The sequence below is a fragment of the Apteryx mantelli genome, chromosome 2 (genome assembly GCF_036417845.1).
Source record: "Apteryx mantelli isolate bAptMan1 chromosome 2, bAptMan1.hap1, whole genome shotgun sequence".
Lineage (NCBI taxonomy): Eukaryota > Metazoa > Chordata > Aves > Apterygiformes > Apterygidae > Apteryx > Apteryx mantelli.
In genome coordinates, this window is record NC_089979.1 from 40,139,088 (window position 1) to 40,166,765 (window position 27,678).

At 36.5% G+C, this 27,678-nt stretch overlaps 2 protein-coding genes across 6 annotated transcripts in view; one reads left to right on the plus strand and one right to left on the minus strand.

Moving 5' to 3' along the window:
• Positions 1–1,965: 1,965 nt before the first annotated feature.
• On the minus strand, positions 1,966–14,759 carry COPS5 (COP9 signalosome subunit 5). The gene is made up of 8 exons (XM_067290524.1): positions 14,567–14,759; positions 14,229–14,463; positions 12,212–12,340; positions 10,946–11,011; positions 9,380–9,465; positions 6,690–6,801; positions 5,757–5,905; positions 1,966–2,363 (listed from the first exon to the last, which is right to left on the minus strand). Exons 1-8 carry the CDS (start codon positions 14,728–14,730, stop codon positions 2,279–2,281), a joined length of 1,026 nt encoding a protein of 341 aa, XP_067146625.1. The 5' UTR covers positions 14,731–14,759; the 3' UTR covers positions 1,966–2,278.
• A 406-nt stretch (positions 14,760–15,165) lies between these two features.
• CSPP1 (centrosome and spindle pole associated protein 1) overlaps positions 15,166–27,678 on the plus strand; it is a 66,629-nt gene continuing 54,116 nt past the window's right edge. For 3 of the 5 annotated variants that reach the window (XM_067290526.1, XM_067290529.1, XM_067290530.1), the window contains exons 1-4: positions 15,874–15,911; positions 20,041–20,144; positions 21,411–21,507; positions 26,746–26,846. In XM_067290526.1, coding sequence (XP_067146627.1) covers positions 20,043–20,144; positions 21,411–21,507; positions 26,746–26,846 — 300 coding nt within the window. In that variant the 5' untranslated portion in view covers positions 15,874–15,911; positions 20,041–20,042. Of the gene's footprint in view, positions 15,222–15,790; positions 15,826–15,873; positions 15,912–20,040; positions 20,145–21,410; positions 21,508–26,745; positions 26,847–27,678 lie in introns of those variants that run through there. The other 2 variants (XM_067290527.1, XM_067290528.1) reach the window with 2 other exon arrangements.

Sequence of the window (27,678 nt, forward strand, 5' to 3'; positions counted from 1 at the left end):
ACTTAATGAATCTCCATTGTTCAGAATAAGCTCTTTTTTCTTTTCTGTGTGTGTGTGTGAGATTACTCCTTTATGGTAACCATCTTCAATAAATGGAATTCTGATCTCAGTAAAGGCAGAATTTGGAATAGTGCTAATATTAAAAATGTTTGATCAAGAACAAGGACATTGTTATTTCTGTTCCTCAACACTACAAAACGGATCCGATACAGTGCCCAGATATACCCAAATTACATGTATAATTTTAAATTTATTTATAAGGCTTTGTGCTCAGTAAGTTACAACACAGCTGGACAACTGTCTACATCAGCATTCGGGGAACTCACATTGCTATAGTTTATAAAACATTTTGACATTTTAAAGCCAACTGTACCTAAAAACAACATTCAGTGCATGAAATTTCAGCTCATTGCTATCATAAATAAGAACAGTTTAAATATGCCGAATAGACAAACACAAATTTAAATTATTCTGTTATATTTCAGCTATATACCTAAATGTCCAAACATTTTGGATCACGATATGCAAACAGAATACAAAGAGGTGGCAACACAGGTTGTATTTCCAAATACATGTTTATCTTACAAAAGCTGTGTATCTCTCAAAGTTAAATTACTGTTCTGTATAAACACATGTGGCATGGGACAATGGCCGTGTGCTAATATTTGAAGTTTCACAAACTCCTTTAGAAGAAAATAAGTAGGAAAAGTTACTGCCTTGGTACACTTGCTATGTAATCCTTAAACTTAAAAGGTAGTACTGTGGACTTATGTACTGCACCTGCTTGTACAGAAGACTGTCCCTGCCATTTCCAAGAAAATGAATAACTCTGGATATTAAAAATCACAGTATTCTTCTACTCCCCCCCCCCAAAAAAAAGAAGCATAAAATTGTTGTTCTGTCAAACTGCAAATCTGATATATTACATTCTACTTAAATTATCCCAGGTCTAAACTTCACTAGCTCCAATTAAATGTATTTTTCCTAACTATTGGATGCTGCTGCTTTAAAACTATCGACAAATTTCTGCTTCCGGGGGTCTGCATTTCCTTGCTGAATGACACGTTTCCATCGTATTGGAACTTGCACACTAACTTCAAATACACTGGAATCCATTAGGATGAAAAGCACCAAATGAGTAATAGCTATTAAAATTTCCAGACCAAAACAAAAACAAAACCCACATCAAGGCAAAGTTAAGGTTGAAAGGATATCAGTTACTTAAGGTATAAAACATAATAGCATATTGTATAAAGCATGTTATAAATTATCCCCAAAGTAAACATTCCAAAACCCAGGAAACTCAGGCTTAAGGATAAAAACTTAAAAGAAATCCCAACTTATTGAATTATTGAAATGCAGTACGAAAGCCTCTAAAACAAATTTAACTCAGCCCTGCAGCAGCACCATACTGTAAGCCAGCAATTATGATTAATGCATTTTTATATCTATTTTAGGCTAACTTGTATTGCAGAGATACTAATTTTCCATTTTCTTCCTTTGAGTGCAACAAGTGAACGTGGTAGCCAATAGAAGGTGAGCAGGAAAAAAATAATGCTATGTAAACATATTATTAGGTTCACAATTTCACTGTGGAATAGTTATTTGACTATGTAAAAATATAAAATGTTCATCATAATTGTGAAGCTACAAGTAAAATATTGTTGTATCATACCTGAATGCTCATGTGCTCAGTTCTCAGTGTGAGAACTGGTCCACTGGACCACTAAAACTAAATTCGTAATGGCTCCATTAGATTTAAGAACTTCTTAACGGTTAAGATAATAGAATTTCAATTCTTAAAATTAAGTGTAGAAATGAAAATCTGAGAAATAAATTTCTTATACTGTGCATAGATTACCTATCTAATCTAATTGACTGAACAAAACTTTTCTATGGAACAATAAGAAAATGAGTAAGAGAAGACAAATGTTTGCCAAAAAATTCAACTCCCAAAACGCTTGCTCATTTTTTACATTTTTTTTATTGCAGAAAGTAGAGATAAATACCTAAGAGCAAAAACCAGTAAGTCATATTTATTTTTCTTCTGGAACAATTCTCCAAATTGGTTGTGTTTTATGATAAAGAACAAAACATTACACTACATTTCAGACCATTTTGTTCTTTAAAACTGGTCAAACAGGTGGGAAATATTAAAGTACTACAAATTAAATGAATAATTTTCCACTCCAGCTTCATTTCCCAAATTGAACAAGTCCAAACAAAAGAAACCATGACTTTTTCTGCTTTGGAGATGTGTATCAGCCGGTGATGCATTTCAAGCTATATTAATTTGATTAAAAAGTTTATCCTTAATAACCTGAGACATCAATCCATGTATAGCTTCTATGGTGGTCTTGCAGCTGAAAAACAAGCATAAATTCAATGTTGGCTAAACACTGAACTAAACTGTCATTGCATTTGAAGATATTCAGCTGTTTTGGAAGTTCAGGGTGCCCATAACCCCATGAATCTTCACAACTGTCCAGAAATGAAAAGTCACACACAGGAATTTAGCCACTGTTGCCAATAACTTTTTGTTATTTAAAAACCAGACAAGCACTGTGCATACAAAGACCAATTTCAGAAAACTTCTTCGTCTAGCAGTTTAGGACATCTTGCATGAACAACAGAAAGTGAGCTTTGAGGTCATCTGAACAAAAGGTTCCAAAAAATTTCCAGCAGAAGGGAGCTACAAACTTTTTCAATATTTGAAGGATCTCACTGTGCTCTACCTTATCTCCTTTGCCCAACATTAGGTAGCTAGTGCATGGTAACCATAGCTCCCCCGAGAAACTTACAGATGACATTAAGGGAAGAATTTATAGACCTAATCAGTTATTAGTCAAAATATGCGTAGTATGTATGTGCAAAAGAACAGCTGAGAAGATTCCTATTGATCCAGTTTTCATTCGATGTGCCTGGCTTATGGGGCTATAGTGTCAAACTAACACATAAACATGTCTCAAAATAGAATATACAAACATGAAAGATAATCAGCCCTGAAGGCATGAACAATAGGGACAAATTACTACTGGACAAATCCAGGATTCCTAAGCAGGGAAGGAGGCCGGCTTAGAGCTCAACTTGGCTAATGCAAATTGACTCTTGGGTAACTGCTCTCAGTGACATGTATATACACATCAGAACAGAAGATGTCATGTAGCCAACTTTAAGGAAGCTTTATGCTAATGCCATATAATTTGTTTTTTTTTTTTCTCCTAAGACAGGTACACCCAACTAGGACAATTATTCATCCTTCAGCAAACTCTTAGTAACCTTATTTTTTGAAGATAATTCAGGTATTGCTGAATCAATTGTTGGCTGCACCAGTCAATGCATCAATGAATCAATGGCTGCACCAGTCTACTACTGGCTGTTCTCTTTTCTTAGGACAGGTTATTACCTGAAGAAGAATACACATCTGTAAAAGTGTGTCAGTAGTTCTGTAAGCCAGTATTTCATGGGAGCAGATATACCCACAGATGCATGAATGTATGAAATTTAATCACATTAGAGAAGAGTGCAGCCTCCTTTGTGAGAGCTGGGAGGCCTGTGTGACTGTGGACATTGGGTACCACTGTTCTAAAAGACTTCAATTCAGTAAGAATTAATTCAGGGAAGAACAGTAACCTGTGTTACCCAGGAAAGAAGAACTGGTGACAACAACAACCTCTTCCAGTTTTATAAATTATAAATCAAGTACTAACAATGACTGAATAAAACCAGAAAAGATAGATCACTAGAAACACTGCAAGAAATAGTATAGTAGGATGATCAGAGAAAGTAAAGACGCTATTTCATGTCTTAGAATAACCGTAAGCACATGAGAGTAACTTGAAAATAAAATGCTGTCAATGATTTGTGACACCAAACAGGGATCAAAATCAAAGGCAAAACCTGTTGGCAACTTCATCCTTCTAGCGTCTTTAGAGCATTGCTATTGTAAACATTTCACTAGGAGAAGAGCAAAGAGCATTTTAGGAACTGGGAGGTATCACGGTGATTAGCAATAGCATTACAGAAAGCACTTGTAGTGGAGGTAACTAAAGTAGTCTAAATGGGTTTTAGCTTCTACAAAACCAAAAAAGAAAAAAAACAAACCAACTCTATCGTGTTTGTTAAAAAACTTGTAAAAAGCTGTTAACTTTTCAGAACAAGTAAACAAAAGCACAGACCATGCTAGCACAACTCTGATTCTATTTAGCAATGACCATATTATACTTGCATGTATTCTCCCACTGCTTACTGGGAAACAAAAGGCTTGTCCAACACAGAACAGTTTCTGACTTCCGCTCTTTATGTATGCGTTCAGCTGAGTTGTACTGAGCAAGAACTTCCTACACTTGCCTATGTACATGTAAAGTCACTTATTTAAAAATCAATCTTTTCCACAAAAGATGTCTTTTAACCTCTGCTTTCACTTACCTATCATTAAACTCACCACTCATCTGGTACCTCAAAAATCACAACTTGGTCATTAGTGAAGTTTGTTTTGTGGTACGTATTGCCAATATGAGATAAAAATTGAATGAGTATAAGAGATCTGTTCTACTTATCAGGATAAAAGGATGAAGAGGGCCAGTCTCCAAATCTGAAAAGCAGAACATCTCAGATCTTACTGAACTTTTACAGCCTGTTCCAACTGATTTTACAGAACAATTCCTTACTGAATAGAATTATATCTCATTCTGAACACTCCTAAAATGTATGCAGGTGAGTCTTGTGTAGCCCTGTCTTCTCCGCAGATGGACCTGAGATTGCACTAGCATGTATTTTAGTGTAGTACTTCCTGGTTTTCAGAGTCTGGAATTTGCCAAATGGAATTTGCCAAATACAGTGTTAAGCCCAGGATACTGTATGACTTCTACTGGATACAACTATCCTTTGTTAACAACATATCACTTGGAAAAACAGTGATCATATTGACCTTTTAACCACATGTATCATTCTTAAGACTATTTATTGGGAGAGTGATGTGAAAATTAGTGAAAAGCAACCTACGTTCACTTTTATACTTCAAAGGTAAAGAAAAAAGCTGATTACCAACAAACATGGAGAATACTAAAGGGAAATGGAGAATACTAAAGGGAACGCACTATGACTTTTTTGAAATAATGCTTTACACCCCACGATGGTAAAGTCCATTAACTGATAACAGCAACTATTTGCAAACAGTGTAGCAAAATATAAGGCCAGAATTTTCGCAATAGGTGTCTTAAAAAAATGCTTCCTCATTTATGAGGAAAAGGATGTATTAAGAAATATGAAAAAGGGAGTTCTTAATTTTTAAGTGAATGAAAGTATTACTCAAATGAAAACTAAATCGATCAGACTGTCAGGACTAGTATTTAGGACACAATTTTAGAATAACAGTAAATTAAATTAGTTCTTAAATCTGATTAACCACATAAAATGTGCTATTTTATAGCAATGCTACCATTTTGCATTTGACAAAAATCATTTTTTGTTTGCTTTATACTAGTGGAACTTAACAGGGATTTTTATTTTAATAAATCAACTCTAGTTTATAGTTTATTCTGGAAAAGAAATATTGAAATGTCCTTGTAGGTTTAATAAATGCAAGACTCTTAATTTCGCAAAAGTAACAGATATTTTACTTCGAGTGTCTTGTTTCTATCTATAATCTTGGTAGGTTAAAATTGGTAGGTTACAATTACAGCCTTGAAAATAAGAGTTTAAATCAAAATGATAACACTTTTTACCATGAAGAACACAGGTGCACATTATCTTACCTATCTCTTGTTGCTTTAGCAAGTTTGTCTTCTGATTTCTTATCATGAGTCTCTAAACCCAGCATGAAACTGCCCCGTCCAAGCTGAGCTTCTGACTGTTCTAATTTTTCAGACAAATCAAAGACTTGGCCAGTGGTATAGTCAGCATTCTTACAAGAAAGAAAGCAATAAACATATTGAATTCTGAGCTACAAATTCATATTATTATTTGTACACAGAATAAACAAATGACATCTGAAAAGAACCTGAAAAGTCTGTAGTACTGCAGATTTTAAACTATAACTGCAGTTTAAGTACCACTGAACATTAAAGTGGTAGTTAAGCCTAATTCATTTCTCCGAGTGCCTTAGAACAGGATTTGAACAGCTAAGAAATACTCAAGTCCTGACATAGGTGCTCTTTATTACTTCCTACCCAACACCCTAAGCAATGCAACTAAGAAAGAGTAAGTGAAATCCAGTCGTTTTCAACTAAGAGAAAAGGTACAAAATGGACTTTTGCAGAGGGAAATTTGTGATGCTTAGTTGTTACTTTGAAGATCTACCTGTAGTATTTCTGTTGCAACCTCATTTTAACAGTTCCATTTGTTAGGCATTAAAAAAAAAAGATAGTAATTGTTTATTTATTCAGTGCCATTATTTTAAGGGATACTGTTCATTACAGTGCTGTAGAGGACTACAATGTTAAAAGGTATTTAAGACAAAGACAAAATTATACAGAACTCAGTAAAATTATACATAAGTTATCCCAAGCTTCTACTTTTAAGGGGCAGACATAAGGAACATTTAAGTATTTCTGGTTAGAAGAGCAGTCCTTTATTGTTCATATCTGACATGTAGAACCTTCATGTGGGATCTACATTTTACAGTACAGGGTCTGGCTTTTAGCACAAATGAATTAAACATGCACTTAATAGCATACTATAGTACTTACAGTAAGTAAACTAGAAGAACTCAGAGTGTTCACCCAGTATTTGTTCCACAAAAGCTCAAGCAATTTACGATCCAAAGATGATTTGAAGTAAGAGACTTCTAAAGCATAATACCTTTAAAAGCAAACATGCAAACAAAATAAGCTTACAATTAAATACATCTTGTTTGGATGGGAGCCAAACACCCAAATTACATGCATTTGAAAAAATCCTTATCAACAGGAAATGTCTTTAAAAATTCAAAGCACAGAACAATAAAGTTACCACCAGTTCCAATTCTAACTCTAAAATCTTTTCCATATTTAATATATAGCTTTAATACAGGTTTAAGTAATCCCCACTTCCTTTACTGCTGTACTCTATTTAAGAGATTGACAGTGCTTTTATTATTTTCTTAACTTCTTGTACAATGCAATGATGCCCTCCATGCTTGGGATCATTTGTACTGTAATAGTTGTTACTTATATATACAAAATTACGGTCATCTATCACCTCTAATTAAATTAGGAGTGTTTGATAATGGTAAGTGTTACAAACGGCCAAATAATATTATGTTCTACCACACATTTTAAAAGCTAGGTTCTACTGGTGTTACAGAATTCACAAGAGATGACAAAGCAGACAGAAAGCTGAATTACACAAAGTGACCAATGAAGATGAATTACAGTGACAACAATTGAAGAATTATATTACACTTAATATTGATTAGGAAATTCTTCAGCAGGGTATCAATAATTAATCCTATTATCTCTTAATTTCTCTGGAAAGTTATTTTACTTGAAATTTCTATACTAAATTCCACCCGAGATTAACAAAATGCTTTAAATCTACCAACATACCACACTTTAGTATTTCTGTGATAAAATACTCTTATTTCATATCTGAGGAGAAAAATGAGGTACTACGTCAGGTACTCTTCAAAGAAATGCATGGCAGATTCAAAATTAGAAATCCAAGTCACTTGAGAGACAATATAATGGACTTAATCAAATAGATATGTGCGTGTACAAGTCAATAATTAAAACCTGGATAAAAATTCAAACAGTAGGAAATATGATAAAGCTCAGTTCTGAAAGTGCTGGAAAATCTTAAGATCTCTGAAGTAGATCTTAAGATGGATTTAGCCTTAACAGTTTTGCATTAGGCATTAAACACCAATTGAAGGAGAGAAGTTTGACTAAGATTACCCAAACTGTTATTATGAAGCAATCAGTAGTGACTGGCATTGCCTGACAGACAGGATCATTATTCAAGTAAAGAAATAGAGCTACAAGTCTCTTAAATTTAAATTCTAAGCCAGACCACCGTACTAGTGAAAGGACACCACCACTCTACTCTTTTGCATTACCAATAATTCCTTAACTTGATGAAATTCCAGTTTTACTTCCATCTCTTTTCCTATTTCCTTTATTTTCTATAAAGTTTGGATGAAAAGAATTGACTTGTAACAGAAGACAGCTTATGGAAGCCAGCTTACTGAGATGGACATTGTGATGGTAATTATTAAGCACTTCTGACAAAAAACCCTCCACAAATGAACTCTGCTGAATTGACCACCTCTTAAAAAAAAAGAAAGAAAAGGTAAAAGGTGTCCTCCTCTGATGCATATAAGTGTGGCTTAACGTGCAGTGCCAGACTTTTAATAAAACTCTGAAATGACAGGAACATTAGAGTTCTACAAGGATTTCTGTCCAGCTACTGTCCTGGATTTTTCTCAAATTGGTTTGGAAACCCAATTCCCAATTGAAAATTTTAATTTCTTCATCTCTTCAGGGTCAGACTTTGCATACAACTCTACTTGCACCAAAGAACAGATCTCCAAGCACCAAAAACCATGAAAACACTAGGCACAGAAGTACTATTAAATAATATGTACTATTAATATTAATTAATATTATCAATAATTAATATTAATTTATTATTTAGTAATAATTAATATTAATAATTAATATTAAGTACGGTCTACATGATACACTGGCATCAATTAGATCTTCAAGTATCATTATACACAGATGCTTAAGCTGTAGTGTTTGTCAAACATCTGAAGGTAAAATTGAAAACAGGCTGTTACTGAAAGAAGCAGTCCCACTTTTCCTTGGCTGTCCTTTCAAACACTACGTCTCCACCATCTGTCCCTGCTTTCCACCCCACCTTAGCTGCACCAGCAAGAATATGTGCACTGCCATAAGGTTGGACGGGAGAGAAAAAGCTGTAATTCTTCCCGTTGCTGATGTTACCCTTGAAACAGCTCCTCTTCCCAATCCCGCCAAAGACAGAAAGAACCGTAATATCATTGAAAAAAACTGCACAGTCACATGACCGTGATGCAGGAAAAACAGAATGCTGCTACTCAGAAGACCAGCCAGATTTCAGTCTCTCTAGCCCTGCTGCTAAATCTGCATCTGACCCTTTCCTCTCTGCCCTAAGAAAGCACCACTACTTAAAAGCGTTCAAAAATTAACGGCTAAAGCTTTTACCCACGTTCACCTTCATCATTAAAGCAGTCCTCCCTTAAAATACTTTCTGATAAATGACAGTTAAGTAACACTTTTCTGCAAAAACAAGTGCTAAAGCAACAAAGAACTTTAGGATTTGAGACACTCCAAGAAATACACTTGTCCATGCTGAAACACTATGCTAAAGACAAAAATTGAGAACTTGTGCCAAAGATAGTATTTTTTAAGTTACTTACTGTTTACAGTGTACACCAAAATCTTCTATTTTATTAAGTGGAATAGTCTGGTATTCAGACGGACCTTCATCTGGAGGTTTATAGCCCTAAAAAATTAAATAAAGAACAAAAATGACACAGTAAGTTTGGGATTTTTTTAATGCCTAAGTTGTTTGAAAGCTCTTCACAAAAATTCTCAAGAGAGCTCTTTTCTAAAGGAAAATTAAAATTTTCCTAGTAGCCTGGAATTTGGAATTTTCTTGGATTGCAGATTTACATTTGGCTTTACTAACAGTCATTACACTTATGGAGCTATCAAAAAGCACGTTGGAAGCAAACTGGTGGTCACAGTTCAGTTTTTTTAAACAAGTAAGATGACAAGTTATGATTAGATCATCTCTCAGATCAAGGAATGAAAGAGCATAGACATAAGACTATCTGTTCTTGGAAGTGATTTCAATCCTCCTTTGGGGGAAGACAGAAAGCATGAGAAGAGAGAGAGAACATACATGCCTTGAATACGCCTTGTGAAAACCTTTAGTCAGATACTTTGGTCACTAGTTTAGCCAAGATGGTGCCCCTCATAGCTACTGGGTTAGCAAGAATGCCCACAAACCACTGTAAGGACTCCCTAAAAATATCCTAATGTGCATGTTCTGAATAGGGTTTGCTTTTCCAGTTCAGGATTCTTCTACCTGACCAAAATTCTGGAAGTATTTATAAGATGGTTTTGCCTATAGCAGTGAATATTCTTTCGAATTAGAAAATATTCTAGAAAGCTCTCTTGTGTATCTGCAACACAAAAACAATGCTTGAATGCATTTGGGAACCTCTCACAAACATTTTTGTTAATTACAGTTTTACTTGGATGTCAGACTGAAATTTCTGATGAGTCAGTAACTGGAAGCCTGAAGGATACACCTGAACTTTATTAGATCAAAATTAAATGACATATTTATATTTCTGTCAGAAATATAAACTTAAGACTGCATTTGGATATTTGCACAATTTCATAGTTTTTAGCCTAACTCTTCCATATTGTTTAATTCTCCATTTTTATTTTTTGTACATTATTTATGTACAAAATTCACATTATTTATTTGAAAGAGTTAAGCAAGAAATTTTGAATCTTGCCCTTCTCAAATGAAAAACAGATTACAACATATAAAACATGTCACTGAACTTAGTTTTAGGTCTAAAAAACGACAGAGAAGAATTAACATGAACCTATTTTCATGAATGTCATGTAGAACTATATCCATTAAAAGCTGCTACATTGAGCTCCTACAATTTTAGGATAGCTCCAATATTTAGACAGTCTATTTGATTTAATACTGCCAAAAATCTATGCAAAATAAACTAGAAGTCAACCCTTCTAAATGTAATCAATATTCAAAGACACACAATAATCTGTATGTCAGCATGTCTTTCTTTTACAATGAACAATGACATACAGTATAGCAAAGCAGGTCAAATTGTCAAATGATCAAACTGCAGTAATCTTTGGAGATAGGAACTAATCAATCACTTAGTTAAAGACAGTTTAGTGATCTTGCACTAGGTAATTTTAACTAGTTAACTAATTACCTTAGGATATGTCCTAAATGCTCCAAGATTTACTTTTCCAGCAGATATTGTTCTTGTTGGATCAATCTGTAAAAATACAGGTAATGTTTGTTATATATATTTTGTGAATTATTACAGGAATAAATTAGCTTTATGGTAATTGTATTTCAGAAACAATTACTGCACAGTGTATTATTTTTGTCATAAGCAGTGCCTTTTCAATTGGCATCTATTGGTGCGAGGTTCTTTTAAAAAGATGGGAATATTAAAAGTTTTCTATGGACTATTCTTCAAACTCATTTCCCCTATTTCCCAAATACTTTAAAGAAATTGCACTTGGAGCTATCAACAAACCATAATAAAAATCTACATTTTTCTCATCTCTGGTGGTTATGAGATAAAAGTATGCAATATGCTGTATGTTGATAGTAGAGATAGGAGACTAATGTAGGACTCTCCTTGATAATACATTTACTAACACACGGTTTCGTTTTAAAAGTAAAAAAAAAAACAAAACAAAACAAAAGAAAGTGTTCTGAATTCATGAAATTACATCATAACATAGGAGAACTCACATGGCAGAAATACTTCCTAAGACTGATTTATCCTTTTCTAATGTAATTTTATGATCAGAGTTAAACTCCTTTTCTCTGACTAATTTCAGTCTTCTTTTTTCCTTTTTTATGTTCTTCAGTAGCAATGGTTACACAAACAGTTTTTATAATAAGGTTTACTTTTGATTTAAAATGTGATCTGAAGCCTGGAAGACAAGGAAAAGCCCAACAAGTTTTTCAGAAGATTTTTTCTTCAAAGATAACTTTCCTAACATCTTCTACTCATACTGTGCCAATGATTTCATTTAGAAGGCATTTTATATTGGCTTGGCTCCATTATACAGAAAAGACAACTAACAGAACAAAAAATCCAGAATTTTTTATCTATTGCAGAATGCTGAATGTGGACTGTTCAATAAATTTTTTTGAAAAAGTATCAAGCAGAACTTTAAGTTAAGAGCAGCATACACATTTCAGCAGAACTACAACATCTTGACTGATGCAGTGAAACTGGCCTCAGTGAACAAATGCTACTGTTTTGACCAGTGTGGCCAAAAAAGCAAAAGGAGTGATACCAATTTAAGATTTGGAGCTAACACTTCCATCATGCAGACTACGTGCTATCAAAACATTAACTACCAGAAATCTGAAAATAATTCCCTCCTTAACATAATTTGCTACCCAGTTTTACCAGCTTATTGAATGATTAAATTAACTATCAGCCAGTACTTACAACCACTGCTACAAAGGGTTCTTGAAATTGCTGATTAAGCATCTGAGTACTGACATCGATCCCAGAGAGCCAGCAACCATAGCCAGGGTGACTGTGATACCAGCCAATGGCATTTTCTAGACGGCCAACCTAATAGGAGTGAAAGAAAAGAAATCCATAGTGTTAAATACCTCCATCCTGTAAGCAGTATCTGCCCTCTATTGGACCTTCCAGCATACTACAACATGGTAAGAGGATAAAAAAAGAAAAAAATACATTTATAGCCTAAGTACTAAACGTACAACTTATTTTGCAAAATTATTTTCTAGAAACCATATAATCTGTCTTAGCATTCTCTGTTATAGCTACTACCACAAAACAAAGAAATTCAACTCTAAGGAGCCATTTTTCCAATGATAACTGAAGTAGAGAACAGATTCCTCATGATGAGATGACAGGTAAGCTGGGACTTTTCAACATGGAAGAAAAATTTCTTAGGTAAGATATGACATAAGTATAAAAATCTCATATCCTGTAGTGTATGTCCGTAGAGAATGAAAGTTCATTATTTACTACAGTAACACACTTCAGAAGCATATTGTGAGTTCACTGGTAGTTTTAAAAATAATACTTTCAAACACCAAAATGACAGAGTTCATTACGAGAGAATGCTATGAAGGCCAAAAGTTAAATTGTATAGATTTTTTGGGATTAGAAAAATTATCAGTGTAAGTTTCCAAATAATGCCCTGGCTATATCTACAAACTCTGGAAGAGGAAAAAAAAAACACAGAACAAAAAAACTGTTACATCTATATTTATTGTGATCCTTATTCAGAAACCTCTTCCTGGCTGCTGAATACTGGGTCAAATGAGCTTTCACCATGATCTCATAAATCCCCCCCCCAAAAAAAAGTCTTAAAACATACCAACCTCTGAATATGTTTACTCTTTTCTGACATTATGATCCCATCTAATTTGCATTTATTTAAAAATCTTTAATTGTATATAAAGTATGAATAGAAGTACAACACTCTAAAATAACTCAAATACTGTCCTCTTATCTGCAGAGAACAGGAAAAACATCTCTAATTTTTATAGATTTAAAATACCTCAGGATTAAAGAAAAAACAAAGGGTACACTGGACCTACAACTATTTGAGCTTGGACAGTTAGAATGATTTACAGGATTCATAGGTAGCTTATTCATAGGATAGGAGTTCCCAGCCCTGTTAGTAGGTAATCTGATATGCTGTGCTGATTTCTCGATCAGCCACAGAGCAGATTCCCATTTCTGTTACTCTTCTGCATGTGAGAATTTTGCTGCACGCTCAGGCTTAACATGACATTGATCTTTGAGAACACGGTGAGAAAGAGGGGATAGGCATTTCACAGTAATTAATCTTATCTTGAGTCAGTCTATTTAACATTTCTTAATTATAAACCTGGATAATTAATTGCCACTGACACTTACTTATTCATTGGTATTTTTCTTCATAAGCATGTTTTTTTTAATTATGGAAAACAGCAGAGTGACTGTATAGAAAGACTTTAGAAAGCAAGAAAGTATGAATAAATGCCATTCTCCTGTTCTACAAGTAATAAGTAGCTTTTATACACAAATAATTTATATTTAATTTTGTGTATTGTTTTTAGAAATGCATATTATATCAGTTATTTTAGAAATACACTCCCTCCTTACTCCATTCACAAGCCACCAGCTGTAGCCACACAAACACTTCCTGAGTGATGAAAATCAAGAGGAAGCAAAACATGCTTGAGTACCTGATGGCCTATTCTGAGACATGAAAATAAATGTGAAAATGCAAAAGAGGACTGGGATCCTTACATCCGATAGTTTTTTGAGAGATGTTTGAGCAGAAACAGGGTAACTGGACAGCCACCTTTGCACAAGGGGGACAGGGACGGGGGGTGCTACAAAACCCAGACGTGCAGGATATATTTACATACGATTAGCTTACCACAGGATCTGCGACCACTTTAGAGGGGATGCAACACCCTGCAGCGCTGCTTCTTACCTGCTTGGCGTTTTCGATGTAGGCAGCCATGTACTCGTAGGCGGCCGCCTGGGCGTTGACGCGGGTCTCCGTGCCCTCCACAGGCAGGGCGAAGCTGTCCATGATGATCATGGTTTCGCCGTCCACCTTGCCCAGCATGAGCCCCATCACCTCCAGATTGCCGCCCGACCTGGCGTGCATCACCATCTTCAGCAGCGCCAGCGCCGAGATCTTGCAGTACTTGAAGTAATGGTGGCTGCAAGAGAGAGGCCGCAGAGGCGCTCAGTGCCCGGTCCGGCCCGGCGCCCGCCTCGCCCCGGGCCCTCGCCGCCCGCCCCGCGGCCCGGCCCCGCTCTCACTCTTTGGTCCAGGGCTTGGCCGCCAGGATCTCCTGCTGCTGCTTGCGGTCGTACTTGTAGATCTCGTCGATGCTCTGCGCCTCCTGCATGTTGTTGGCCAGCTCCCACGTCTTCTGCGCCATCCCGCTCCCGGAGGAAGCGCCACCGCCCGCCGCCGCCGCCATGACCCCGCGTCGCCCCGCGCCCGCGCCCGGGCCCCGGCCCCAGCCCCGCCGCAACCAACCACCCGCCGCGGGGGGAGGCGGGGCAGGAAGGTGGTACGGTCCGCGCAGGCGCGCCGCCGCCCGGCCCGGCCCGGCGCCCCCCTGCGGCCGCGACGGCGCTGCGTGGGGCGGGCGGCTGGGTAAATAAAACCTGTTAGTGAAAAGATCGGTGACCCTGTAGACTTTATTTATTTATTTTTAATGCAGTTGCAGTCCGTCAAAGGCGTTCTGGGGTTAAAATACGTCTTTCCTCCTCACGGGCTCCTGGGGGGATCGCCACCGCTGGGAGGCAAGCGGCATCAACGCAGGCAGCGGACCCGCCGCCGCCTCCCTCCGGGCTCCGCGCCGCCGCCCTCCGGAGCGGCAGGCGGCGCTGCTGGGCGCCGCCCGCCCGTTTCCGGGGAGGCGGTAACGTGCGCGAGACGCGGAGGCAACGGCAGCTGCCGGAGCCGGTGAGCGGTGCGGCGGGGACGGGAGCGCGCGCGCGCACCCGCGCGGTGCCTTCCTGCCGCCCAGCCTGCGGGCTCTGCGGCGGGGTGGCTGCGCGCCCACCGCCGCCTCGCACCCCGCGGAGGCCGGCCCCGCTCCCCCCGCCGGCCCCCCTGCGGACGGGGCGGCTCGCCGGGGCGCGGGACCGGGGGGGCGCGCGGGGCGGTGGGGCGGGTGGTCCCCGCGAGGGGAGGCGGGGGCGCCGCGGGCCGCGCGCGTGGCCTGGCGGCAGCAGCCGTTTGTTGTGCGACCGTTGCCTGACAACGGCGCCCACTGCTTAAAGGGGCCGAGCCCGCCCGCCGCCCCGCCCCGCGCGGCGCCGGCGCCGGCGCCGGCACCGGCACCGGCACCGGCACCGGCGGCTCGGGCGGCCGGGTTCGCCCGTGACGCGCGGCCGAGGCGGCGGTTTGGGGGAGGCCGGCCGTGTGCGTGTGGGGGGTGGCCCCGGCCCGCCCGGCGGCACGGGTGAGAGGCGCCAGAGGCCGAGCTGAGGGCGGCAGGCGTTTTCCCGGGCTGCCGAGCTTGGCGTGCTGTGTCCCGCTTCCTGGCCCTGAAGGCTTTTCGACGGTTAGTTTCTTCCTGGAGCGGCGTCCGTGCTCGAGGAAGAATGGCTAAACTCCTGTAGCGAGGGGAATGACCCACCCTGCTTGTTGGTATGCTGTTTCGGTAGTGAATTGCTTGCGCCGTTACTAAAAACCCACGTTGTTTTAGTCTGAATTTATTAACTGCAGCGTCCAGACACGGGATTTTTGTATACGTTTTCAGCTAAGAATTGAAAACAAATGACGGGGAAAGATGCAGGCAGCATGTTTCTGGTGGCAAGAGGTTCTTCTAAGTGTCGTTCAAGGGAACGGAGAAGCAGCCAGTACTGACAGTCCTGAAAATGTGGGAAGTACGGCTGAAACTTTGAAAAATAGTTCTTAAACAATTACGTGACCATATAATCTTAAGTACAATAACTAAACACGGCATAAAATTGCTTTTTAAAGTATCTCACTGCCCCATGACCCTTGCTGCAGTGTTACGGACTTTATGGGAATTGTCCTCTTGCCAATTTTCCTGATACTGTTTTAGTATTAATAGTAGACTAGAACAGACAAAATCTGTCTACTTACATGTGCTGAATTTAAATTTTGTGCCCCCCCCTTATTTTTGATAAATAAGGGGAGCAGGGAGGGAGTAGAAAGCAGCACAGTAGATATATTTTTAGATGATAAAATAGATGTGCAATACACAAGAAGATACAATACATACAATGCAATGGATATACAAATAGATATTTTGAATATCTTGAGTACAGAGACATCCATTAGTAACAACTGTGTTTAGATATAGATCCTATAAAAATCTCAAGTTCAAACCTGACTTCTTAAGTATCTGTATGTTTTCTCTTCCCTAGTGTATTTGACTAAAATGAAGTTTACCTATCTCACTTTTGCTTTTATGAACATTTCCTGTTTAAAAACAAAAAAAAGCTTATGAAAAATTAAAAAGACCTACTTAAAAGTAAAATGTTATAAAATATTCTTTTTATGGGGCATATTTGGACAGTAATTGAAAAAATAGAATCATGTTTAATGTAATTTCCCTTTGTATAATACAGTGTTTTGGGAATGTTTTGCAAATACATACAAGATGTGAAGATATTGATATATGCTATCAAAAATAAGGTTTTTAATCACATTTAGAAAATAATCTGTTTTCCAAAACACATGAAAAGTCTGTTGTTCTTTTGCACCTCATAATTTTTGGGGCATATGGTTTAAGGTTGGATTTTCGAACATTTATCACGTTATCATTTTCCCTTTTGTTTCATATGCGTGCACACTGAACAATTTCTCAAACTTAAGTTTTGAACCTGCTTCTTTTAGTAGAATAATTGAGAGGGTCTAGAAATTCTGGCTATTATCAGTGCGTTGGAGGAAAGAACAGTATACAATGTGCATTCAGACACATTGCTAATCTGTTAAGCTAAATTGACTATTTTATTTTGAATTAAAGTAGTTTTACAATGGCAAATTTTACTTTGGTAAAACCAGTTTGAAGTTAATGGTTCACTGAGACATCAGTGCTGTAAGCTCCAACAGAGTTCGTTGTGCAATTGGGCACTGTGGTAGCTCTTTTTTAGATAGAAATGTATTATTTATGTATTTTTATTGTGTTAGTCATGGTCTCTTCACTTGCTACAGTAGATCACAAAATTGATTTATTAGTATTCAGTAAGGTATTTGCTTATATACTGTCGGCTTTTTTTTTTTTTTTTTTGAAATGCCTCACCTTCAAGTTGTCGGTACTTTGCTTATAATACATAAGAAAAATCCTTGATTTTCTCACCCCCTTCATTGTTTCAGCATAACATACCCTTTTCACTTATCTCATAAAGTTTGCACTTATGCATATTCTAAGAATATCTCCTCAAGGAAAAGGAAATAAGACATAAAATATCTAGCTATTTTCTCAAAGGCATTTGGCCACATTTCCTTGCTGTTTAGCTGTATTAAAGGTATGGTGCATCAACAGTGCTGTAGTGTTAATCATCTGAGTTTACATTCCCAGGCCTGGAGTTGTGAGTTTTCTTCATAGTCAGCTGAATGTCTGTAGCTCAGCTGTAACTTGATTAGTGGTTTGTCTTTGCTTTTAAATTTATTGTGTTGCTCTTTTGAGCAGTATGATCAAAATGAAGAATGTTAGAATGCTCACTTTGTTCTTCATTCTAGATAGAAAATACACTGCAAATGTCTATTCCTTTCCTTATACAGTCTTTCAAAATAGGTTTGGCACCATTCCAATACACTCATTTGAAAGTAGTTCTAATGTTCATAAATATTAGTGCAAATGAAGATCAGAATTTCAGATGTTTCAGTCAATAAACTTTTGGGAAGGCCTCTCACAGTGCTTCCCTATATTAATTTTCCTCGCGGTGGGTATGCTGCAGTGGATAGTTGATGAGGAGAACTTGTTTTGTAGTGTGACAAATTGTTGTATCCATTCAGAACGTTCTTTTCATTCTTCTTATATAACTTAATAGTCTAAATAGAATTTATCAGTGCCTGGAAACTTATGCTCTTTTAGATTTCATTTATTCCTTAACTTTATCACTGTGCAAAACTAATGAGATTAAAGATTTAGGACAAATCAGATGGGGGAATTTATTTTTGGAATTGATTGTCCTGTATTACCACTAGGACTTGTAAATGGGTTGTCCTAGTTCTACCTCCTTTGTAGGAATATTATAATTTTATATTACTAATCAAAGAATAACATTAAAGTTTTATGCATGAAACAAAGTTTAAAGCAGATGTATTCCTTCAGTTCAAGTCTTTGCTGTCACATGACACTGCATGTTGACTTAATTTATCTGTTGCAATTCTGACATTAGATTTCTTCATCTGCCTTTTCCTAATAAATATTTAATTCATTCTCTCTGGACATGTTATTTTATGTTTTCCTGTTTAGTATCTTATTCTGCTGTGTGTGTGTGTGTGTTTTAATTCTTTGGTCCTTTTTCTGAAAGTATCTTCTAATATGCTGTCATCACTGGCTTACTGTTTACTTCATACAACCTGTAACAGGCTTTGGAAAGATACTGAATTGGCCTCAGTAAAACTGCTGGATTTTTAGATGCCAGATCTGATGGTATTGCTTAAGACCTGTATTAAATTGCGTGCTTAGTATTAGATGGATTTGAAGGTCATAATTTTCTTCTCAGTTTCATGCTTCCTGTAAGTGTGGACTATAACATAAGGACTTCTTATCTGTAGGCTTAGTTTTGCAAAACTCCAGTGGAATCAGTGAAAAAGCCGAGTAGAGATTAGGAGTAGTCATGCAGTCAATCTTTTTTTGTTTCCTTTTTTTCCATACTTGGCTCTTCTTCAGTATGCAGTTTTGTAATATTTTTAGTTTTGATGGGACTATCCTAGCAAAGAATATTCTGAAGTCTAAATGTTTGGCCAGGCTTCTGTACGGTTCCATTATCATGAATTTGATTCACTTTAACTTTTGTTATGAGGTTATCTAGAAACAGCAACGTACAATAAATTGGACAAATATGATGCTAAAAAAAGTTTCTGCTCTGAAGAACTTTCAGTTAAATAGGCAAGATATCCAACTAATGGAGAAGGGATTTGATCAGCTGTTCCTGCAGTATGTTTTATTACAGATAAATGACTTGTCTGATTATAAGCCAATGCTGCTTAATATACACAAAATGATGATTCTTGGAGAATTATAGCTGTTCTTATTGTCTCTGCAGTTTTACTGACAGAGAAGGTAGTGATACACTTCTGACTCCAACTCTGCAAACCCTAGCATGTACTTTATGACTTGTTTTTTATTTTGTTAATAGGCTTGATAATTTTAAAGACTTTTTGTGATAGAAAATATAACCGCATATGTGGCTGTTTGATTTGGTCCTTACTTCAGCGTACATGCTTATTTTGCACTTTTGTTGCCTAATCATCACTTTATTGTTGCTGTTTATCTTTTCTGTTGTCTATCTAAAACAAAACCTTTTAACTAAGTTAGAAAAAAGATTAGAGAAATATCATTAAGACACACCATCTGGAATTTCTGATTTTTCTCTCAGGAGAAACATCCAGTATTGTCCTCAGGGCATGTGTTTCTTGAGGTGGGTTTTCCTTTAACCTAGCAAAATTCTTAAGGCTTGTGATTTTGAGGGATATGTGAACGTGACTTAACTACTGTCGTAAGCAACTGTAATTGAGCTTTAAGTTTCTGCTGCTCTGACACAGATGCAATGTTTTCTCTTTTCTGTAATCTTAGAAATGATGGCAGATGATTTAGAAAAATTTATTGAAGATCAGAAGGCCAAATTGGCACAAGATAAGGCAGAACTTGAAAATGATCCACCTTACATGGAGATGAGGGTAAGAGTATTAAATGGTTTTCCTGAATTTAAACGCTTCTGTTGTTACAGTCTTGAATTAAGCTTGCTTTTACTGTGCTCTTAAAACTTTATTTGTTATTAAAGTATGTATTAAGGATGTATCTATTCAAAGCAATTTCCAACTTCAGTATGCCATGTCTTTACATATGTATATTCTAAAAAGCTCTGTTTGCCACCTGACATACATATTACAATTCATATTTTACAAATGGAAAAACTAGTAAATGCTTATTAGTCCTGCCCCTGCCCCCTAGGCAAACAGACTAGCAAGGTGCTGCTCTCTGCCTGCTCCAGAGAATGGGCGGTGGCAAGCAGACAGGAGGTATAAATAGCCTTAATATTTTAATGGAAAATAGCAAATATAAAAGGCTGATTACTTAATACAATAAATTCCACAAAATCTGTTGTCCTCACTAGTTTCCTGTTTGAAACTTTAGTACTAAAGCTATAAAGATTTTACAATCTGCACATCAACATTAAGTTATTTAGTAGTGCAAATACACGGCAAAAAGCTGCACGTAAATTATTTAGCTATTGTAACTCTTATCTGGAATGAATTCCTTAGGAAAGAAACATGTTTTGTTCTTTATATATTATTTATGACTTAAAAAGCCCCAAATAGCTTGAGCTTTTAACACTGATTGCAGTACTGCATTTTCACTTTTTTGTTTCATCAGAAGGTTATGAGCATTTATCTTTGCCCTTGTGTGTGTAAGGTAAATATTTTTACCTGTTTATAATAGTTCTCTCCAGAAAGTTAATTCTTAGGGTGCTGGGAGAAAGTGTTGGCTTCCTTTAATTTGCCTCCTTTGCTCAGAGCAACTTTAGAGAGAAGGAGAATGTCTTCAGCTTGTAGTTGGATAAAGTCCTAAGCTGCTTGGTGCCAGTGTAGTTACAGGGAGCTTTGAACTTGCCCTACAATACCCAGAAATTCTTTCATAGTGTCAAGCAGAGCACATCAGTCCAGTCCCTGTAGAAAACAAAGAGGATATGTGTTAACTGTGAAACTTGTGGAAATATGATTTGATTTGTTTCAGATGAAATATGTTGAAGTAATTCCTGTGTAGTAGAGGAGCTGCTACTTTTTTGATAGTATCAGTAAAAAATACAATCAGTTTCATATGTTAATTCAACATCCCTTTCAATCTCTCTGTTCTAAAGTGCTAGTAATTATGCTAACAATACTATTCTCACATAGTATTTCTTTTACCTTGTGATGCAGCAAACACTGTTTTTTCTTTTTCAGAATAAAGCGTCGGAGAAGCTTTCTGAGACTAGCAAAATGTTAATTTCCATGGCTAAAGAAAATATACCTCCAAATAGTCAACAGAACTGTCCTTTAGGTATAGTATATCTTTAATATGCCTTCTGGGTTTAGGTAGCATTTAATTACCTCTGCGAATTTTTGAAAGGGCATCACTGCTTTGAATTTTTAGTTAAAAGATTATTGTAATTCAAGTGTATACCATTTCTTTATTCTTCCAAATGTCTTGGGATTGTGTGGGCTGTTTCTGTGGTTAAGCTTGTTTTCTGAGATTTGAATAAAGAAAATATGCCAAACATTTTTTTTTTTTTTTGTTAATTGGGCTACCTTTACAAGAAGGAAAAAAAAAAAAACCTGCTTGCCAGTCTTTGGTAGATGATCTGTCTTTTCATGTTGTATTTGGGGTACTTGAAGCAAAAGTTTTTGGAGGCCATCTTTCATCTGAACTATCAACTTCCTGCAAAAGGTTCTTTCTCCATGCTTTATGCCAGAGAAGCAAGGGTGCCTTTTCTATCAGCCTCTTAGCTTAAAGTCCTATTCTGCCCTTGTGGCTTGGCTAAAAGGAACACAGACAGTTAAACTAATTTTTTCTTATAAATTCTGAGTGTCTTTAAACATTTAGGCATAGAGTACTAAACTGATTTTGTTGCTTTTGTAATAAAGAATGATATAATGTGGTCGTTCTTTATACAAGGAAAGAACAAGCACTTTCTTTTGGTTGAAAATCTTAACCAGTGAACTGGTTAAATTTGTTTTCCTGATGTGCTGTGACTAGACAGTTCACTGACTGTTTTCTTTACAAATATATATCTTCCTATCTTCTTTTGTTTCGTGTTCTCAATATGATTTCTGTTTAAAACATGTGATAGCATTCCTTTGTCTATTTTACTGCTTCTGTAAGGTGCCAGCCCTCCTAACTTGTCCTACCATCATCTTCCTGTAGGCACTTCTGTTTTTGTTTAAATACACTTTTGAATCTGTCTTGACAGCTTTAGAGCTTTTTTGTGTCCTGCTTCTTATTGCTAGGTAACTCTTTCCTTTCACGTGTACAGTGTGGTTGACACTTTGGTTTTGTATCTCATTTATTTTCATACTGTGCTTATTGTAATTCTGGTGTAATTCTGCAACTTCCAATGGGAGTAAAAGCTATACTTTTATTTTAAAGAAGGTATGTCTATGGGCATTTGAGGCTGTTTACATAACACCAGTGTAATATATTTTTTAAATTAGTGTTTCTAATCTATTTTATAAATTAGTGCTTCTGCTACCCTTCAATCTGTTATGCCATCTCTATAATTTTAACTGAATTCCTGACTAGAATGGTGCTGGTCTTGACATAAAAAAGGAGCCTGAGCTTATGAATCTGGGGGCCTAAACTGATCTTAGGCACATAAATAAAAGCCTGTTTTTTATAAAGAAGTTGTATTCCTGTAACTTCCAGCAATCAACAAGGACAGCTCCTCTAAACCATTTACAGGAGAACTTAAGTTTTCAAATTAAATATGTATTTATCATTGGAAAAAGTACTGACAAGTTCAAATACACATTTAATTTAAATATTGGTGATTTCTGCTCCTGGCTATAACCTTGGTGGTTTTGGAAATCTCTTAAATCCTTTCTCCCTCAACTTTCTGGTATATAAAATGAGGCTAATTATACATACCTGTATCTCAGAGATGCTGAAGATGAAAAACTTGTTGTTTTATTTCTTCCCCATAACTTTAACAAAATGATAAGATCCTATTATGCTTTAAAGATAACAGGAGGTTAACAAAAACACACTGGACAGCTCCTGGCTCTGAAGAACTTGAAATCTAAGTAGTTATGTCCAACAGGTGAAAGTGAAGGTGATGAAACACTGTTTTTAGGTACAAGTTTTTTCCATTTCATTATTCCTTTAAGATTAAGTGTAAATATTTCTAGCTAAGTTGTTAGAGATACTGGAAAAAATTAATCATGTAAGCGAGGTGTTGTACTGCAGAAGCATTATGACTGTGGTCTTCCTCACCCCGTTAAATTGAAAAGTGAAATTCTGGCCACATTGACATGAGTAGTGCTGGAATTTTACACAGGAAGAGTTTTGCCTTTAAAAAAAAAAAAAAACCTTAAAAATTAAACTCCAATCATTATTGGAAATTATGTTTCTGTAACTGAAGCTCTTGGCTTATGAGCTGTTGTCTTTAGTGCTAAGCTTTGTGAAATGATATCACTAAAAATGATCTGAAATGACACTTGAATACTACTTGCTGCCAGAAGTCATAATGGATAAACTTGGTAACAGGGCAGCACTTGAATAAGAATGTACCTCACATTTTTGGCAGTTTTATTGTTGATCAGCAAGTTAGTTCAGGTGTTGCTGTTTCTTTGCTTAACTATAGTAACATACAATACAGAAAACAGCATGATAGATAAAGTAGTCTGCATTTGTATCCCAAAGGCTGTGACAGACCACTAAATATCAATTAAAATTCTTTTAATACTAAAATACTTTCAATAATTAGCATCAATTATTTCAGTACCTAGAGTACAAATGTTCTTGATAAAGCGCAAGATTACTAATGTTAATTCTGGGCGGAGGGGAGGAAGCACAGTTTGGCAGCAGAATAACTCCTATAGTAAAAAGAAGCACGAGAAGTCATCAGGACTCAGCTGTCAAGGAGCTAAGGTCCCCTTGTGTCTTTTGTGGGACTAGAGGAAGGAAAAATGGGAGGAATCTCCTTATGAAGAGGTAAACAGGCTGCATAGAATAACAAGACCATTGCCTTTCCAAAGGATGCAAATAAATAAAAATAGTGTAGTCTGCCACTTCATGAGTAACGTATTTTGTCAGAAGTATTTTTACGAAGTCATAAGGGAAAAAGGGATGACGTAGTATAACGTTGTGTTTCTTGTGGATTCTTATGAGGATTATGTGGATTATGAGTTGTTGGAGAGCTGCAATAGCACGTGTCATGATGTGTATATTACTATAAACTGTACTTAATGTTGCCATCTAAAGACATTAACACAAAATACTACATGTGAGGGGCATTCAAATGATTTTAAATGCAAAGCAACAAATAGCTCTTGCTGGAATAATTGTTTGGCTGCTGAACATCTTTGGCTATCAGTGGATTGCTATTGCCTGGGTCTGCTTTAAAGCACTGTAATTTCCTTTGGTTAAGTTAGACTGGGACTTGATCTTTGTTAGTTGCTTAGTATGCTTTGTAGATCTAGCAGTTGTTTTGAGAATCTGGCTGAATGAATTGGGGTTATTCAGTATAATTATTTCTCAACATATGAAATCTGTGCAAACTTATGTAAAAACATAAAGTCTTGACTTTTTTCTTAATTTTTCTTTTTTTTGTCAAAGTGATTGTATGCAGCTAACAGAATGTAAAATAGGAAAATAAACAAATAAAGCAGATATAGAATAAACCAAAGCAGAAAAACAATGAAAAATAAGTATACCTCATCTTCAGACAGAAGAATTCAGAAAGCACAAATGCACAAAATTACAGTGAGCATTATGGTGAACATACATTAACTGGAGTATTTTTGCCCTGCTACACTCACCCAAAGTAAATTTTTGTAGTAGATAGTTTTCTAGTATCTCCTAAACCACTATCCGTAATTGTTATCTCACTGCTTTTCTGGTGGCAGTGCAAAAGGTCTTCTGTAATAAAACTAACTTTGAGTCCTCTCTTGAATACTTCAGCTATTTGAATCAAAGCACCTGATTATCACTGATTGTTGTACTGAATGTCACTGGTCTCCGTGCAGTTACTGAATGAATCTTTAGTCTGAGATGTTAGTTGCTGTTGATTTTTCTCAGCTTCAGTAGTTTATCAAACTATAATTTTATGTGGAAATAAAAGTCAAGAGAAAGTAATTGAAACAAAACCTTTCCTCTTCTGTATTCTTTCTCTTAAAATGGATCCCCTTTTGGTTTGGTTGAAATGATGTTTTGTTTTTTTTTAACAGAACTTACACTTAGCTTATTTTTCTCCAAATTCTGTAGATAATAACTTGCAAGCTGGAGATGAAGCTTCCATGCAGATTTTGGTTATTAGTTGAACTCTGTAAGCTCTGTTTCAAAACTGAGTATGCCAAATGCTTAATCTGATATTATTTCCTTTGATTTCCACAGTAGTATAGCAGACTGACTCCTGTTTTGGCTAGTTTGGATACACTCAGACTTAGCTGAAACCTTCTCAAGCCAGCCTAGCATCTTTTTACTAAGCTTTTTTTCTGCTTTTTATCTGTTCCTATAGCAGTTAGCAGTGTGCATCCCAAGTTAGCAATTTTTAGCATTGAGGTAATGTCATTGTACTCTACAGACACTGAGTAATGCCATAAGCAGTTAAAGTAGTGGATTCAAACAAATTGCCATCCAATAAATTGTGAATGGCATACCACTAAAATCTGAAAATTCCTCTCTTCTTCCTCTTGCCCCTGACTATTCATTTCAAACAGGCCACAAGAAGTAGAAATACATTCAGGGAAACAACAGGCAATTAAAAAAAAAAATTGTGCTGTATTTCTTGCTCTGTAGTTTTGTGCAATTCACTTGCTCTCTGTAGAGAGTGGTGAAAACTTCTGCAGAAGTGGTCTTCTGGGGCAGAGGATATTTCTTACAAATTACTCGAGTATGTGTTTTGGGAACAGCAGTTGGTGTGGCATTGTGTTTTAGAATGCAGCTCTTTCAAGGCCTGATAGTAATCTTGGAGAAGTACGAAATGTGTGTTCTGGATCTACTGCAATAAAGAACACTGAAGTGGAAAAAATAAATGAATATCATATGGTTAAATTCCTTATAGTTGTATGGAAGTCAACATAGATTTCATTTACATTTCATGCTAAGCAAGTAGCTTGTTGGTTGCTAAGTATGTTTTATATTGTGTGATAGGTACAGCTTAAAATATCAGAGTAATTTGTAGACTAACATTCATGTCAAAGAAGAGATTTTTTTCTTTAAATTATACATCAATAAAAGAAACAGTATGAAGTAACCTAAATATTATACATATTTGCACCCATCCAAATGAGTTCAGATTATGTTGCATTTTATTCTAAGGGAAGAAAGGGCAAGGATTGGAGGAAAACTAGCATTCAAAAACTATCTTCTCTGCATGGGTGGTTGTGTGGAAAGCATTCTAGAAAAAGGGATTGGTTTTTATTTCAGCTGTTTTGTAATTACTGATTGCATAATTCATTTTTTTATTGCTGGTGTCTAATAAAAATCCAAAAATTCAATAAAAATGCATCTTTTGCAGTATGTTCTTTGTATAGGTACAAACTAGTAGAATATTAATATTTAACTGAGTTAAACTTTCAGGTGACTATGGCTTGAGTTTACCTCTTGGAGAAGAATATGAACGAAAAAAGCATAAACTAAAAGAGGAACTTCGACAAGATTATAGGCGATATCTTTCTCAGGTAAAGCTTCTTGTCTGATTGCCTGAGTTTAATGAGTCTCCTAAAATGACTCCCTTAGTTTATTTGAATGGAAACAACCAAAAGCTGTGGAAAATCATTATAACAAGGGCGTTCATTGTGAGCTGTGGCTGATTAAGACTTCCTGAGTAAAACTAATTTCAAAATGTCATTGTTAGGAAAGACTATGTATTTCAGGCTTTCTAAAGATCTCAGTGCCATGACCTTACATATTATTCTAGTATATTTTATTCCAAATATTTTTATTTATTTGTCATTCCACTTTTTTCTGATTTTCTTCTTAAGAATTTAAAATATCATCTGTTACTTCCTTAAGTACTTATGTATTCTACAGTCTGTCATTCAGGTAATAATATTCCTCTAAGTAGTGTGACTTTATTTGCCAGCTCCTTTTCAGTTTTAGATGTAAAAGAACTTTGCTCTTGTGCTTAGCATACGTTATTAAATGCCACAGTAGTGATTTAAAATTGAAATGGTATGCATTAAATGTCATAATCTTGGGACTACTCTGAATCCATTCTTAATGTATCAGATTTTAAAGTCAGATGGGAAAAATTGGGAAGCAAATAACTTCTGTTGTTTGAAAATGTCCGTTATTGGTGCCATTAATGCTTAAAATGAAAGAATGAATTGGCTTTAAGAAAAAATCTTTTTTGTTAAGTCAAATATTTTTGAATGAAAGACGCTTTGTGAATAGTATCTTTTCCCTAACTTGTAGGGTATTTCACAGGCAAAAAGAAAGGTAGGGTGCCTGCAATATGCATTTTTTTCTTCAAATTAGTAGCTTTTTGCTTTGTTTGAAAGTTTTGTGCTG